This window comes from Neodiprion lecontei, chromosome 5 (genome assembly GCF_021901455.1).
Source record: "Neodiprion lecontei isolate iyNeoLeco1 chromosome 5, iyNeoLeco1.1, whole genome shotgun sequence".
In the NCBI taxonomy this organism is placed as follows: domain Eukaryota; kingdom Metazoa; phylum Arthropoda; class Insecta; order Hymenoptera; family Diprionidae; genus Neodiprion; species Neodiprion lecontei.
In genome coordinates, this window is record NC_060264.1 from 27,622,459 (window position 1) to 27,638,878 (window position 16,420).

The window sequence follows — 16,420 nt, forward strand, 5'->3', positions numbered from 1 at the left end:
GACGTTCCCATTTAATACGCGAAGTGTCGAGGTACGTACAAACTAGCGGTAGACCGCAAACCTTTCCAACGAGGATGTTATAACCCGGCATAAATTCATACGTTACACCCATGAAGAGCGCGTTGATGCGTGCACGTAATCCTGGAGCAAGACCAGGATCAGGATCGGGAAGGTGCGCACATGCACAGTCGGTCTCGTACCTACTTAGCGATAGCATCGCTTATACGTACGTACTGGGGTTGGTTATGTTTTCGTTATTATTCATTTAGGCACACCCCGCATGCAACGGACCCCGGGATTACACGCCTCAACTAAACTCCGTACATCCATTCCCGTATGTTCGTGTCTCCGACGCCTTATCGCTAATCTCTGCGATACCGATAATTGTTATTACTGTAATATAATAACATAATCCTTGACGACGTTGACGGCTTTTACTTTTACCTTGTTGTCTTTTATTCGACTACCGTAACTTTGTAAATAATTTCAACTATTTAGGTACTGTACGATCCACAATTTCTTATTTTAATTTTTTTTTGTTTTGCTTCAAACTATCGAGACCATCGTTATTTTCCACGTATGGTTTGTATTATGAAGTCCGTTATTTCGAGGGAGGCGTATGTATTAATTTTGTGCGATTGAAGTAGAATTTTTTAAGCTAGAACTTTGGTGATTGAAACGGTTTAAAAAATGAAACGAAATTTCGAGACTGATGAATCGTTCGAGCAAAATGAAATATTTACACAACCGTGTAAGATGTGACAAGAAATGTAAAATGATTCCTTGATGGAAAACATTTGGTGACGAGATTTTCGATTAAATCGTCACGGTCGTTATAAAATTGAATTTCAAGATCATTGCCTGATCAGCAATGAATGGCGCTGGGCTGTTGCCTGTATTATGAGTAGGCAAGGACCTAGTACCGTATTTTGTGTATCGGTGTAGAGCAGAAGCAGAAGCAGCAGCAGCCAGTGTGAAGCCGCAAGCCACAAGCGCATAATAGTTCTTTTTCCGGAGCATTGGCTATCGCCAAATTGGCTCCAATGAAATATCGTATTACAGACATCCAATATCTCTGGCTCCAGCTCGGTGTATGGCAAAGTAGTCTATAATATTCCATTCAGTGCGATCGCTATAATAAAGATACTATACATGAGCCTTTGACCGCTATGTACTTTTCCATATACCTGTATATACACATGTATTATATACGTATAATATTCGCCTCGACGTTGAACCTCTATGGGGGTAGCTATAGTTGGGTATGGGTGTGTTTTATACCTCGTGCTGTAACTCAATAGCCTTCCGATGGAAAGATCATGGTCCCGGTACAAAGGCTGATCGCCGCATCACATGCGATCAAGAAACACGTCAGAATCTCTGACGAGGCATTAAAACTGGTCCTCAAATTCGTAAAACTCAATTTATACGTAGATATAAATATAATTTTGTCTAGTGGTTACGTTCATATACCCGAGATATTTTTTTACGATTATTTACACGGTTAAAAACGTACTTTTTCTCCTCCTCAACTTGCTAGAGAAAAAACTCTCCGCTGAAAGTTTTTTTTTTTTTCAAAATATCAACTTTTACTTTACATCAACGGTTATTTGTTGTTCTCTTTGAAAAAATTTTCATCTGTTTATTTGATTTCTTGTAACAATTTTCTTCTCTTCTTCTTTCCATTCATTGTATGAAAGAAAACTCGGGGGCAACTCTTGACAATAACCCTTTCTCATGTGATTCTTTTCATTCCTTTTTTCGGACGTGAGCACGTATTATGAAAGCACGTATCTTTTCATTTTTCATACATACAACATCATTGGGGAGTAATGAAGCGTATTATATCTGCCCAACGGTGGTTTCTTATTTATTATCTACAATGTACAGAATTAATAAGCTGCTATCATTCAATATTAAGTGGCTCACTCGGTGGAATTATTTATAGCGTGAAAAGAAAGCAAGAGAATGAAAATCCGATGCTTTTAATTCATCGAATACCATTCTTAACAGAAGGGTTAAAAGTCTATGCGTAAAATTATTTTTTATCCTTTTACAAAATATTCTTCTACAATTCGTTTAATATAATAATAATAATAATGATCTTTTTTTTCCATCAACCAGCTTCATTTTTGGAATAAAAAATTGAACTTCATTGCCCAAGAGAGTGATAAAGAATAAGAGGAAAAGATATATTGACGTCTCACAACTCAACAACGGTTAGGGAGAAAGATATGGAAAAGATACATGTGCAACTAACGTTTTTGATAAATTTCTACAGTGGTAAATATTGTTTTTCCCGTATAAACTGATACACGGTAATATATTACACTTAAATAATTGTTTGACTATTCATAATCGCGTTTTTTAATTGACCTCTAAGATAAAGCGTATCAACACATTGGAAAGAATGACTTTTAACCCCGTCACGAGTGATAATAAAATCGCTTAGGGTGTCCCGCGATTCTCGTTCCAGCCCTCCTCGTCGGTTCGCGCCTGTCGGTCGGCAGCCGGTGACACAGGGTGCCTCTAAGGGTAGTCGGTAATGTCGCTGTGCTGGAGGATCTTGTCCTCGGCCTCGGACTTCGTGATCATAATCCTGTAAGATACTGTGACTGCGCGTCTGAATCCCCTCGGGCCGAAGCCCTCCCTGACGATGAAATAAATTGCCGCGCCAATGCCGGCGAGTAAAGGAAATCCAAGCGCTATCCAGAGAGCGAGGTAATGCTTGTAGTAGCTGCAGTCGTACTGATCGCTGTCGAGCGCTTCGAAAAGGAGTTTCTCTCGCATCTCGGGGGGCGACTTGCACCTGAAATGACGCGTGAAAAATTGGCTGGTCTGAAAAATTAGCCGACTAATCTTCGTCCTCACCTCATTTCGTTCGAGTAATTCCTCGTCGAATTAACCGAGATTATCCACTGCGTTCCGCAGTCGCATTGCCATGGGTTCAGCTGCAGGTCGAGGTCCGATACGCGCTGTATCACCGGCAGTAGTTCACGACCCGCTCTGACGATCGAACAGTTTCTTACGGAGAGCCGGTGCAGTTGCGGCAGCAGGTCTTCGCTGGGTGGCTGGACCGCGAGGCTGGTCAAATTGGGGCAGTTATCCGCCGATAAAACGGTGAGGTTCCTTAGGTTCGCGAGGTCAGTCAGGTTCAGGCACTCGAATCTAGGCATGTCGTTCATCCTCAGGATCCTCAGATGCGACACGGCGATTTGACCCAGACTGATTATGTTCGTTCGCGATATGTCCAGGACTTGTATAGCGGTCGGTAACTCAGGCAACTGCTTGATAGGGTTCGAGCTCAGGCTGAGATGCCTTAGACTTACCAACGGAGTAAACAAACCCGCGGGAAAATATGAACACGAGACGTTGGTCAGGTCGAGATCAACCAGCGAAACAAGATTTTTGAACGCATCTTTGTCTATGTTGTTATTTAGCGGGTTTTCGTTGAGTTTGAGCACGTGTAGCGCCTGGAAAACGGAAACGGCGACAGTTAGTCCGTATCTAATTAATTTTGAAATTTGTTCATACCGAACCTTCATGTGCTCGAATGTCCAATGCGTGATGTGCTGCAGGACGTTGTAGGAAAGGTCGAGCACTTGCAGTTTTGATATTTGTGTGGTCAGCGCGGTGTCGTTTAGATACGGCAATTTGTTGTGGCTGACGTTCAGACTGGCTAGATTGTTCTCGGTATTACATTTGAAAAAGAAACGCTGCAGGTTGTTCTGCGAGAGGTCCAAGATCTCAAGCTTATCCAGGTACGCCGCACAGTCGGAAAAACTGTCGAAGAAATTACCCCGCAGGTTGAGTTCCGTTGCCTTTTCAACCCGGCTCGATACCGAACCGTTGCTGTCCCTGAAGAACTTCTCCTTGGTCAAACCGCTCCATGACAAGTCCAGCTGTAAGGAACCAGATTAATAGAAACGTATAAAAGCGACCGACAAACTGTTTGCGGTGATTAAGAATCGATGGACGAAAACCAGGAAATAATCAAACCTTGTCCGTCGCTACCGCGAAATGCGCAACCGTCAGAACGAAAATAATGTTAACCCACATGTCGAAGTTTAGCGAAAGTAATTACTGGCGATGGTTCCACAAGTGCGAGAAATCCGCGTAGAAGTTGCAGCTCTCACTGAAACTGCACTAATGAGAAAAGTGGTGCTGCTAAGTCGTTGGTCGGTAGGCCAGCACGGATGGCGAAAGGTCAATGCCGAAAGGCTAATGCAGCATTTTTTTTTATCTCCAGATAACAATGGAATATTGTAGTCAATGATGGATTATACCTAATCTACGAATCCTTGTTTTCTCTTTTACAAAAGGTGCGTTTATGTATAGAATTTCACATGACTCCAAGTTTATTGTTGTTCTTTCAATTTTGAATTTGTTTTTTTTCCCTCCATTCTGTTTCTACGTCATTAATCTCAAACTACTTCACTGTATGAACCATTCTTAGTTCGCGTTAACCTATCCACACTATATCAACACAACCAAAAATTCCGGTAATGGCAGAAACTATTGAAAATATTAATCGATGGATTCCAAAATCCCTTTTCGATTTATAAATAGTATTCAATCAGCTTCTGTGTGGCTGACGTGCCCAATGCACTCTGCATTGCAAGACTGACGCTGCTGCAGCCGCATATGATGCGGCAGTAGTCGGAAAAAGACAAAAGAAATGAAAAAGAAAATAGTAAGTCAATGGAAACAAGCTGGCGATAAGCGATAAGTATCGCTAATACTATCGCATGACGCTGATAACGACAATTATTTGTAAGTATAATTTATGTGCACGTAACTATGTGCATATAATTATAACACTATATTCGCGTCTAACAGTGCATGCGGATGCACGCGTATAACGCGGGGAAAAGATTTGTTGAGTTTACCACATGTGTGGTGAAAGAAATCATTTTTTGATCCAAACAAATGCTTTTTGATTTGACAGAAAAGTGTTCAAAACAATAACCTGTGTTATTAATTTTAAGTGAAACCAGATTTATTAACTGTATTTGATAACAATGTCTGGTAAATTAATTAAATTTATTTTTGTGCGTTACTAAGTTGCAATTTACAAATTAACGATTATCCAATAGTTTTTCAATTTTTGAGAACGGTTTATTATTCGCTGAGTAGAATATCTTTATCGGTCTTGCAAATGTCAGAAAAATTTCAAATTCGGATGGTATACATATATACGTACAGCGTGAATTGAAAAGATCGCATGCATTTAAGCCGCTGGATTGTTAACGAGTGAATACATTTATGCAAACAGCATTCTAATTAATAATAATGTATGAATAACTGGAACTTGCATTCAGAGAAATTTTATCGCTCAGCTCGTCTTTATCTGCGCAACGCCTCCGTCGAGGAGTTTTATGTATTTATATCCGTGGCTACAACACTCGCAGAGTTCATTCTAAGAAGTCGAATTATCGCATGTCTACAGATATAAGCGCGCGTGTATGCAGAACGCATGCAGAATTTAGATTATAATCATGCGCTTACTTCCGCCAATTTGATTCTCCGTTATTGATACTCGTCTCTGCTGCGGTTACTTCAATTGCCATCAGGGACGAATATTCAGCCTCGTGGATATTCGAGAATAATCACACCTTATTACACAGCTAACTGAATCTAATTGCACTTCTATACGTGTACGAGGAACCATGTTTGCAAGATTTGTATTGTTTTTTTCATGGATACGATTTTTATCTCTTATTGTGACAGGATGTATATACACTTTATCCACTATGTTGAAAATAATTACATTGTTTACTCGTTATTGATTTCGTGCTTTATTTATACTGGCGTGATAATGGCGATAGAAGTTTGCATATTTTTTCAATTCAGCAACAAAATATATTGACAAAGTGCGGTATTTATGTTTCCATTATTTTCGAGCGATTGGGAAGTGAAAAATGATAAGCTGTGGATAATCGAGTCGTCTTGGGTTTAATAGATTCTGGGTTCATTACACAAATCCATCAACCTTTCAGCAAATATTCTTATAAATGTAATTTTAGTATGTATATTACAATTAGATTTGATTAAAGGAATTATTTCTATACAATGCTAAATCATTTTTTCGGTGTTTGAAGAGTGTCGGTCGCTTTGAAGACGAGAGGATTCGACACTCGAAAAATACTCGGCAACATTGTGGCCAAGGTTCCGAAAACTTCCTCGGACATTCCCTGCAATATAATATGTTTCATTCAGTTTTGTGAATATCCCCAATTTCGCTTTAAAAAAAATTCATCACGAAGTGCTGTGAACAACAGATTTAAAACTCGCTTAAACTTTCTCACCTTCGGGACCAAGAATTGTAAGTTCTTCAATTCGGCACCTCCCCAAGACGCCATTTCGATCATGAAACCCTTGACACATTTGAAAACCAGCTCTGCTCGTTTTGTACACCAAGCCACAGTCATATCCTAATTGGAGAAAAAGTTCGAATTGCCACATTTTTTTCGTGATCAAGACTTAACATAATAAATAGAACATATCAGAAATGAGTAATTCGCATTTTACCCCAGACATTTCGTGGACTAATAGGACTGGTATGGTCAGAGTAGTGACGTCGTTGCTGCAGGCAGTTTTCAGTATGTTCCTTAGACCTAAGATCGCCGGGTGCCGGGAGTTAATTTCTCCTGAAATTGTCACGTTCATTTTAGCCCATTTTTGCGGCGGTGAACCACAATACCGGTTTATTTCCTCACCTGATCTTAAGGAGTCCTGAACCACCATATGAAATATTACGTGAACCTGAGCTAGGTTTGAATGCCGTGTTATAAAAACGTCTCCAATTTGCAGACTCTTACTTCCAGTTGATTTCTTCGCCTAGAACCAAAACGATAAGGAAATTAACAGAAATTCATGTGAAACACTTGTCGACCTATGACCGTGTACCGGCATGCTGAATTCACCTGGGGATCGCTTCCTTCCCTTTGGTGAGCCTGTCTCCATGTCACAACATCCTTGACATCATCGCGAAGTTTTTCAAGCTGTTCATCAAAAGACGGGAAGTGAAATTCCGTGGTCATTTGACATATTGAGCAGAGTTCTGTAAGGCAACGATTAATTACGACTACGTATAGATTCGTCGTATCATGCAATCAACGCATAAAAATTTGACCAGACCTTTAGTTATCCCTGAATAACTGGCTACGTGGTTGTCGGTCAAAAGTACGAGGCCACAGAGGTCGTTCGAATAGAGACCGAGGGCAGTCTGGAGTCTCTGCGGGGTGGGGTCCATTCTGAAGTAGAAAAGGTAGGAGGATGAACATCAACGAAGGAACTAAAGCAGATAAGCTAGAAGGTCCAAATTTCACCCCACACACCCCGAGTCCCCGTGTTTAGTTTTGCAAAAGTCGAACACATCCCCCGTCATGATTCGTATGTTGTGCATCTGCTTCATCTGGGAACCAAGGTGTATCGTGAAGCTCTCTTCTAGCTGCGGGAAATCCGCGGCTCCTTTGTCGTTCCTATCGCCAAAGTCTCCGAGGGTCGCGCGGAGCGGTGGCATCTGCACGATCGGGGAGTTTCTGCGGGATCAGAAGAAAAATCAAAGAAGGTGGAATTAAGATCAGCTACACGGTTACTGGTGGACTACCCACACTGGTGTCGGTAGCATGCTGGTCTGTTGCTCTTCCAGCAGCCGCATGATCCAGTTTCGGTACTGCCTCCGCTGCTCAAGCTTCAGCGCGTCTACCCTGGAGCCCCAGTGGCCTTGAAGTAGACTCTGCTCCTCGAAGTGCCTTCCAAGCATCTCATTTATCGATCTTTCCGTCGATCCGGCTTCCAACGTCTCCACGGCTACCTTGACCTCGTCGGTTTGTCTGAAAAGTGTTGTTTACTACAGGGTGGTTTCAGGGTCTTGATCAAGATATTGAAGTAACCTATGTCACATGGGTCACGGCATTAGGAGAAAGTTGACACCCATTTTCATAAATTCGTAAGCCTTGGAGTGAATTCAAATGACATCAAGTGACTTCAAATGAATTCACTTAATTTTCCGAGAAGTACACACAAGCCTTCAAGCATGGTCAACCCCTCGTGACAGGGAAAGCGGTACCAACTTTTGCGTCAACTTCTCAAACTCCGTGTCCCTCATCCGAACAACCTCGGTCACCGCTCTGCCAAACTCGTGTTCAGCCTGAAGAATCGTTTCGAGAGAGGGCGAGTGTACGAGTCTGTGATAGGCGGCAGCGAACAGTTCCTCGTCGGTCGTCCCAATGGGTTCGGCATAGGCAGTCGTCTTTTCTTTGTACAGTTTTTCCCAGTTTTTGATCACCTCGTCTACGTCGAGGTCACCAGATTGCGCCGCTTTTATGAGGCGCTCCGACCTGTCGTCGTGGAATTCAAGAGTCCACCGTTTCACCGCGATCTCGAGAGCCTTCTGAAGGTCGTCCTCAACGTAGCAGGGCAGCTTGAAAGCGGAAATTAATCGGTGAGTAAGCTCCTTGATACATCCATCGTGTGGGATCTTCAGAGGAATCTCAAGCTCGTAGTCCTGACCCGTGGTGCAAGTCGGGAATTTGAATTTGAACACGCGCTCGATCCGTTCCTCGCCCATCTTGCTAATCTCCCTTCCCTTTCAAATTTGCCGCTTTATTCAGAACCTTCTCGCCATCTGTGCGCAGTAGCTGGAAGTTTCAGATCAAGGCGCAAGGTTTCCAAATATTTGATCGAGTTTCGCGGTCGTGCAGACGAACATTCAGTGTCTTCTTACTGTCAACGTTTGTAAAGCGGAAAATCCTCTGTCTTCGTTTTCTGCAATAAAAAATATACTCAGTCAATACGTGCGTAATCAGTTGCACGATGAAGCATCAGATGACGCTACGTGATGGAAAAACCACTGGCTGACTCGAACTCCAGAGCGAATAACTGACTTAGAAATAACTAACAGTCAACACTAACATTGCACGGTTTCTGAGCACTTTACAGCTCGATAACTACTTTTAATTCTTACCAGATACTTATTTTTTCCACGAAATACGATCCCTCGTGTTTGCACACCTTTCTCACTTCCTACTGTTTGCCACCCCCTGTTTACACTATTTGACAGTTTTGGTCAAAGTCTTTTCAGTATTTCAGGGTACTTCATGAATTCCACCCAAGTTGCAGGAGCCACCTAGTCGAGGCTTTGTAAAGCAGACCTACGCAAGTTTAGATTTTTTCTTTTACCTTACATAACAATTCGAGAGTAAAATAGCGGAAAATTCTTTTGAAAATCTGTGAAAAAGGAAACCGAGCGTTTATTTGACTAGTGAAAAAATTTTTCACTGCAGAAATATTGTCAGGAAAAAAAATTATGGTTTGTTGCTAAGGACAAACGGTTAGACGGTTGCTCTTGTGATTACAAATTGGAATGAAACTATAGGGCAACAATTTTTTTGAACTTTCGAAACAAAGGTGATCGTGAACTTATTTCGAACTGTTTCCTCTCTGAAGCGATAAAATGGCGTCAGACTTAGAGAGAATCAATAGTTTTTCACGCATTTTTGAGAATCAATAGAGATTCTCACATGTGTGGCCACTGTGAAATGTCAAGAAATTAATTTTCATTGTTAATTTCAAACACACCTGTATCCTGCTGCCTCGTCTTGCCGTTGCTGGTCTCGCGACGGAATCTGTGGTGATACAACAACCTTGGCAATTTAGCTTCCATCAAACTTCAGACGGTTCCGCGAATCGATACTCGACAGTCGAGGCTCAACCACAGCCATTTGCCAACGTCACTTCGTTTCTCGATTTCTTGCGTGTGTTGTTTATTCTTAATCTTGAATACACTGCTCAATTTGCCGGCCGGTTTAAATTATCTTCTTGTCTTCAAGGAATCGAATTGTACGGTTGAACCGTCGGAACTTTCGTCATGATGACCGAGGAGATGGACGGTAATATAATCGAGCTCACGGATGCCGAGGCTGAACTTTACGATAGACAGATTCGACTCTGGGGTCTCGAATCTCAGAAACGGTAAGTTAACTTAACCTAACCTATTTACCATAACCTCAAATCACATGTTCAATTAACAGACCGAAAGCAGTTTTCTGTGGCTTCGAAATTAAATCGTCGATTTATTCTTGTTGCACTCGCCCATTTATTTGTTCGTTGGTCAATATCTTGCTATTGTTTTCTTGATCAAAATTAGAAATGAAAAAAATTCTGTCCTGATTCTTCCATGGCATATTCAGTTTTTTCTTGTTCTAATTGTCAAGTTTAATTGTTTACCATTTTCACTATTGAAAACGACATAAATAATATTCCTGAAGCTTAAACATGTTAAAATATGCGACTCGCTTGTTTCCAACATTGCAGATTGAGGGCGGCGAAGATTCTGCTCATCGGTTTAAACGGATTCGGGGCAGAAGTAGCCAAAAACATTATTTTGGCAGGTGTCAAGTCAATAACATTCCTAGACAACAGAGAACTGTCACAGCTCGACTTATGTGCGCAGTTCTTGGCGCCGAAAAATGCTATTGGAAAAAATGTAAGCTACATCGATCAGTTCATAAAAAACATTCAATAAATTAAATGTAAATAAAATGTTTCAGCGAGCCGAGGCATCACTGGAAAGAGCACAGACCCTGAATCCGATGGTGGAAGTGGCCGTAGACACAGAGAGTGTTGATGACAAGCCCGATAAGTTTTTTGAGAACTTTGACGTTGTGTGCGCGTCCGAATGCTCATTGACGCAGCTGAAACGCATAAATCGGGCCTGCCGTAAGAACGGGGTGAAATTCTTCGCTGGTGACGTCTGGGGTACTTTCGGATACACCTTTGCAGATCTGGGAAAGCATGACTTTGTCGAGTAGGTCCACGAGCAAAAAAATTTTATCTCACTGTTGTCTTGACTTTTTATTAAACTCCAAAATTTTCGGTTCACAGGGACGTCGTTCAGTCTAAAAAAATCCAGTCGTCCGAGGCGGGTGAGCCAGCGCTGGCTAAAGTAAAATTTGAAACTATTACGACGACTGTGAAAAAATCGATAACTTTTGTACCGTTCGAAACTATACTCGATACATGTGATTTGCCGCGAGATGGAGAGCCCTACTACTTGCTGAAGAGTGAGTGAAAATTTTGATTTTAGTAACGATGATTGTTGTTTTCATTATTATCATTGTTTTCAATTTAGGACCATTGTTTTTCTTGCTCTATTCAAATTATGTGTTGTTTATGTTTCAAGTATTACTCAATTATCGAGAGAAACATGGACACGATCCTTTACCAAGCGAGCGAGATACCGACAGTTTGAAAAAGGAGGCTGCAGTCATCATCGACAAGTACAAACTCGGTGACAAAATCGATCATCTAATATGGTAAGTGTCGAAAGATTTCTTTGACATTGAAAACAAGTAACAGTGTAATACAGAAGGTCACAATTTTGCGGTAATATTTGAAGGTTATCAGTCTTAGATACGAATTCACTCAGAATTGATAATGCGTGGCTATCAAACTCAATGGCTTCAATTTCTGATGCAATAAAGTAGAAAAAAATGTCTTTACAATCCGTATGATTCATAGTGTCAACGACGTTTGACTTAAAAACAGGTAGATAAGGCTGTTGTTATTTTTCTTACGTAATTTTGCAAATTTCATCATATCGTGGCCAAGAATTGTGGTGAAAATGTTTTTTTTTTCGTCTTCTCTCAACGTATTTGCAATGCTTGTTATTTTTATATAACCTCTTCTGATAACGTAAAATGTTTTTCCATCCAGTGAGAATCTCTACGCGCAAATAAGTCCGGTTTGCGCGATCGTCGGCGGGGTAATGGCACAGGAGATAATAAAAACCGTGTCGCAAAAACAATCGCCGCACAACAACCTCTTCCTTTTTAATCCCGATACGATGTGCGGTAAGATCCTATGCTTGGGTCAAAAATAATATTTTTCGTTTCATTTCATTCGTCATCTCGAATACTCACAACTTCGTTCCCCGTGAGTGTCATTCCAAAATCACACGCGGTGCGTTCTTTGTTTCATTTTAAATACAAATCCAACGAATTGAACGAGATAATTTTTCCATGACTACAGATTATTTTGTTTTAACTTTCGATACTCTTGTACTTTTCGCACAGTACAATATCGATATGTTCAAAGCGGTGAAACCTTTGCTGCCTGTACGTCAATTTCATTTCTCCTAGAATTAATATTCTACGAAGGTCGCGTGTGGGTAAGAAATTACCGATAATGGTAATAATATAAAAAAGTGGTGACAGTAATGATAATTGCAGTTAACGTTTAAGCAAAATATCGATGTATCTCAGTATATACTGCGTGCATATATTTTTTTACGTTGCAAAAAAAAAGAAAAACACTCGCGATTTTTCATATTTATATAAATATTAATTCAAGTCTTCATTTTATTCTTAGTTTTTAATTTCTCAATAAAAATACGACAAAGTAAAACATAATTGAAGCCATTGTATAAAAAAAAAAAAAAATAATACGGTAATACCAATTAATTTATTATGCCTCTTAAAATCCATTCCACGTTTTCCGTATCTTGAGATTCGTTTTTCATTTTTTTTTTTTTTTTTTTTCTGTTATGTAACAATTCATAGCAATATTGAAGATGTGCGTGAAGCGAAATCGAAGATTGTGGTACGTATAAAGAATAAAACATTGAAATGTGTATGAGGACAACAATATAATGACGATAAAGAAACATATCACGTTCGGATTAATAAAATTTCCGTTAATAATCGTGGCGGTTCATCAATGGTCAAATTTCATATCTATCACTGGGAAAAATTGTACGCGTAACGATTTGAAAAATATGTAATGGTAACGATAAGTAAAATCGTTGCAATACGCAGCGATATTAAGAATAACGAAAGCAATGAACAACTGCGGTATAATAGTGGCATGTAGTAGCATTATAGTAATAATGGTAATAATAGATAATAGAGTGAGCTGAGGGATAAAGAAAACAAGGAAACAATGTTATTCGGCAGTTTGCTTATACATCGGAAAACGGGAAACGGTATCAGGAATGCTTGCGTGCTGATCGGAGTTGCTCGTATTAGGGAGCGTATAAAAGGGAGCACAGGAAAGAAAGAAGGAAAAAAGAACGAAAAAAAAAAAGAAACAAAAATCATTTCCGAACTTCGGACGAAGAAAGGAATGTAAGTAATAAATAATGAAAACAACCTGCCGATCGCATGGTTTGTATGCTTCGAGCAGGATTATATGTATGCATGTGCTGTAACCCACATATTTATACGTGCTGCAGGGTAAATTGATATATCTAAATAGGTATACTGTATTACGTACCGGGTGTTCGGTAAAAAAAAAAAAGAAAAGAAAAAAAAACATGAACAGAAGCCAAAATATGTGATGAGAAAATCTTTGAACTAAAATACCCCGTTGGAACCAATAAATTTGTAAAGAAAATGTATCTTATCACGTTAAAAATTTTATTTAGAAGTATTTCCGGGCACGGTTATTCATTGCTTTTTTGAAGAGCTGGTGGAGGTGGCCCTTTCTTGATATCGAGACGCCCTGTATCTAAGACATAAATACGTCTGCAATGACCCCCCCCCTCCCCCATTAAACATGTCACGAATTGGGTCACACAGCTAAGAGGGTAAAATTCTCGTCGCATATCTTATTTTCCACGGTCGTTACGATACGAAGCGTTAAAAAAAAGAAAAAAAAAAAAAGAAGAAAATAAAGGATCGCAGGTAGTTGAGTATTTATATAATATACTCGTATATGTACATACGTGTACGCATGAAAAGACTACATCGCACGAAATCGTCCTGTCGTTTCCTCTATCTATTATATTCCTGCCATTCATCGTTACTGATTCTTCCCTTCTTTTCTATTAGATATTTATTATCATATACATATTGTGAGCAAACATTGAGACGCGTTGGACAAGATAAAAAGAAACGTTCAGTGATTAGGTCGTTTAGGTTGAAGAAGCGCGTAACAAATTTTTACTCGCACAACGAATCTTCACGTGACCTGTGAAATGGACGACATTAAAATAGATACTAGAAAATTCTAGTAAAATGGGTATCGTTACAGTAACAGTTTATATATATTCTTTGAATTAGAGGATAATGTATCTTTTCGTACGATTACACCTGCTATAATATAGACAAAAAATAATATAGAAAACATATTACGTTTTCGTTGCTGGTATATGACATGCCTTTTTTCAATCGAATACATATTTTTGAGTCGAATTAGGCCCTGAGAAAAAACTATTGTTGTACCAACGTCAAATTATCGCAACAGCTACTGCAAAATATAGTTCGAGTGAACATAATCAAAAAGGATGTCAACTGCACATACAGAGTGGATTCCTAAAATTTAATGCGCACGCGCTATGATCCGAGAACCACTGTTTGCCAGGGCGACCAACTGTCTCTAACCTAAAAAATATCCACAGTTGTCGGCATTGAGCACAACTGGCAGCGACAAGTGTCAAAATCTTTTACGTTACCTTTATGACGGTTGGTCACCCTGGCAAACAGTGGTTCTCGGATCATAGCGCGTGCGCATTAAATTTTAGCAGACGACGGCCCGTGCAGTCGATAGAAATTCGCACCGTGTATTAGATTTATTTGTTATAGCTACAATCCTGATTTTCATTTTGTACTCTGAACTATATATTTCGGTTGCGTTCGAAAATGAAAAAGAAATTTCGTTCGACACGTGATTGACCGCCCTTCGAGCCTCTTCACGACTGATGTGTATTCGACAATTTTCGCCGATTTGTCCCGAGTGAAATGGGACGTGAATCCTCGGCTCACGTTGCAACACAACGTGCAGCGTCAATATTGTAAAATATGTTATTTCCGAGGGGAGTCGTCGTTGCATTTCTTGGGGGGCTCGAGGCCCCGATTTCAGCCGCGAAGAGAGGATTATCGCAAAATTGGCGGGAATCGCGGTTGACTGGATGAGTCAGATCGTCCGGAGAGTTCGTACCCGAAGGTAATTTGGAAAACCGCGCTTTGTGGACGTTTTGTGTTCGGCTGGGTGGAAAATTTCCCCTCCGACCCTCGGAAAAAAAAAAAAAAAAACGAGAGAAAGATTCTAAACCGGGAATTGGAGAGAATTGAAAAATTGAAAATCTCCCTTCCTCCATACAACTTCTCTTGAATAGAATACGGTTACCCTTTATCGAGTTTCCGCTTGGCGTCTGTATACACTCGCATTGCTCAAAGGACAAATCGCTTCTGTACATTTCATCCTTCCATCCCCCCCTTCCCCGATCGGAGAGAAAAAGCCGAATGAGGAGAATAAATATTATCGGGGAAAATGAAAATTGTCGACGAAGAGAAGCCTGGATCTGTGTGATTCCGTAAATACAGGCCAAATTGTGAAAAGAAAAAAAAGAAAAAAAGGATCATTAACTAAGAAACAACATTTTTTTGTTCAGTGACTAAATTATATAACTTTATTTTTAATTCAAAATCATTTTTTATCCCTACCGAAATATACCTACATTCTATAAATAGAATTCATATTTCGTACGTGAAATTGAAATTATATGTATTGTAACGAACGTATCTTCTCACCCTTTATATTTAAACAAGGGAATGTTACAAATAGATAAATTATTTGGTTGCTGCTTTAACCATTATTATTGTAAAAACAGTCTTGGTTTAGACGTTAACTTGAGAGTACATATTACTTGAATATAGGATTTTGTAACGTATTTTCTCCGTTTCGCTACATTTACTTGATTATCGTGGATTTCCTTTATTTTCTTGTAACCCAAAGTTACAGTACGTGCGTATCGTGTAAAGAAAGTTTTTCATGCGATTCTTATCTCTGATTGACAAATATGTACGTAAATCTGTAATGGAAAAAAAGTCGTAGCCGTTGAATTTGTTAAAAACAACATACAAAGACGTAGACTCGCAGTATCGATGTTGAGTATTTTGCCAACTCTATTCAAAACAGGTCAATTATTGTTCACCGACCAATCATTTTAAATTTAATATAAGTTGTTTTAAGCCATCGATCATTCGATAAATCGTCCCGTCGATAAAGAAAAATCAATCAGCATCGAGCTATGATTCGGAGTAGTTTGCAGGTTCAGGTATATTCCTGGTGACTCAGAATCGGGCGAAGAATAATTCAAGCCTCCCGAGGTAGGCAGGCACCTGTACATAAATACGTTTATTGTCCGTTTACACGTATAAGTAGAGCGACGTATTTCGCGTGCGGGTATGACGAGGTGAAAAACTCGGGAGGCTAAATCGATGCGACACGTGTACCCCGAGGAATTCCAGATCCATACCGAGATAATAAATTTTTATGCCTGGCTCACGTGTACAAATAGTGAATCAGACAAACCTAAATTATCCCGCGCTAACAAATTGTCTCTAATTTAATTTTCTGCCTATACCGTGTGACGTTATCCACGATCTCAGGTGACGTTTCGTCGCTTAAAAGA

At 39.9% G+C, this 16,420-nt stretch overlaps 3 protein-coding genes across 4 annotated transcripts in view; 1 reads left to right on the forward strand and 2 right to left on the reverse strand.

The window, feature by feature from the left end:
- The window catches only part of LOC107221008 (SUMO-activating enzyme subunit 1), a 34,303-nt gene extending 20,975 nt beyond the window's left edge, over positions 1-13,328 (forward strand). The window contains exons 2-7 of the mRNA XM_015659845.2: positions 9,837-9,978; positions 10,321-10,492; positions 10,557-10,813; positions 10,891-11,069; positions 11,189-11,321; positions 11,722-13,328. Coding sequence (XP_015515331.1) covers positions 9,875-9,978; positions 10,321-10,492; positions 10,557-10,813; positions 10,891-11,069; positions 11,189-11,321; positions 11,722-11,887 — 1,011 coding nt within the window. The 5' untranslated portion in view covers positions 9,837-9,874 and the 3' untranslated portion in view covers positions 11,888-13,328. The remainder of the gene's footprint in view (positions 1-9,836; positions 9,979-10,320; positions 10,493-10,556; positions 10,814-10,890; positions 11,070-11,188; positions 11,322-11,721) is intronic.
- LOC107221010 (leucine-rich repeat neuronal protein 1) lies at positions 1,848-4,614 on the reverse strand. The gene is made up of 4 exons (XM_015659847.2): positions 4,000-4,614; positions 3,540-3,902; positions 2,872-3,473; positions 1,848-2,809 (listed from the first exon to the last, which is right to left on the reverse strand). The coding sequence occupies exons 1-4, from the start codon at positions 4,057-4,059 to the stop codon at positions 2,530-2,532; spliced, it is 1,305 nt and encodes a 434-aa protein (XP_015515333.1). The 5' UTR covers positions 4,060-4,614; the 3' UTR covers positions 1,848-2,529.
- LOC107221007 (protein C12orf4 homolog) lies at positions 5,937-9,713 on the reverse strand. Of its 2 annotated transcripts, XM_015659844.2 has the most exons (11): positions 9,586-9,713; positions 8,972-9,158; positions 8,079-8,772; positions 7,617-7,838; positions 7,341-7,544; positions 7,141-7,256; positions 6,927-7,063; positions 6,720-6,840; positions 6,532-6,650; positions 6,309-6,434; positions 5,937-6,194 (listed from the first exon to the last, which is right to left on the reverse strand). In XM_015659844.2, exons 3-11 carry the CDS (start codon positions 8,573-8,575, stop codon positions 6,081-6,083), a joined length of 1,656 nt encoding a protein of 551 aa, XP_015515330.1. In that variant the 5' UTR covers positions 8,576-8,772; positions 8,972-9,158; positions 9,586-9,713; the 3' UTR covers positions 5,937-6,080. The 2 variants fall into 2 exon arrangements, with proteins under 2 accessions (XP_015515330.1, XP_046597613.1); XM_046741657.1 differs by lacking the exon at positions 8,972-9,158 and having other exon boundaries at positions 9,586-9,682.
- Positions 13,329-16,420: the final 3,092 nt, after the last annotated feature.

Coding starts and splice junctions, on each gene's coding strand:
- LOC107221010 (XM_015659847.2), bottom strand. CDS start 4,059: ATGTGGGTTAACATTATTTTCGTTCTGACGGTTGCGCATTTCGCGGTA. Junction 3,474..3,539: donor GGACATTCGAGCACATGAAG/GTTCGGTATGAA, acceptor TCCGTTTTCCAG/GCGCTACACGTGCTCAAACT. Junction 2,810..2,871: donor AATTACTCGAACGAAATGAG/GTGAGGACGAAG, acceptor GCGTCATTTCAG/GTGCAAGTCGCCCCCCGAGA.
- LOC107221007 (XM_015659844.2), bottom strand. CDS start 8,575: ATGGGCGAGGAACGGATCGAGCGCGTGTTCAAATTCAAATTCCCGACT. Junction 7,064..7,140: donor TTATTCAGGGATAACTAAAG/GTCTGGTCAAAT, acceptor GTTGCCTTACAG/AACTCTGCTCAATATGTCAA. Junction 6,195..6,308: donor TACAATTCTTGGTCCCGAAG/GTGAGAAAGTTT, acceptor ATTATATTGCAG/GGAATGTCCGAGGAAGTTTT.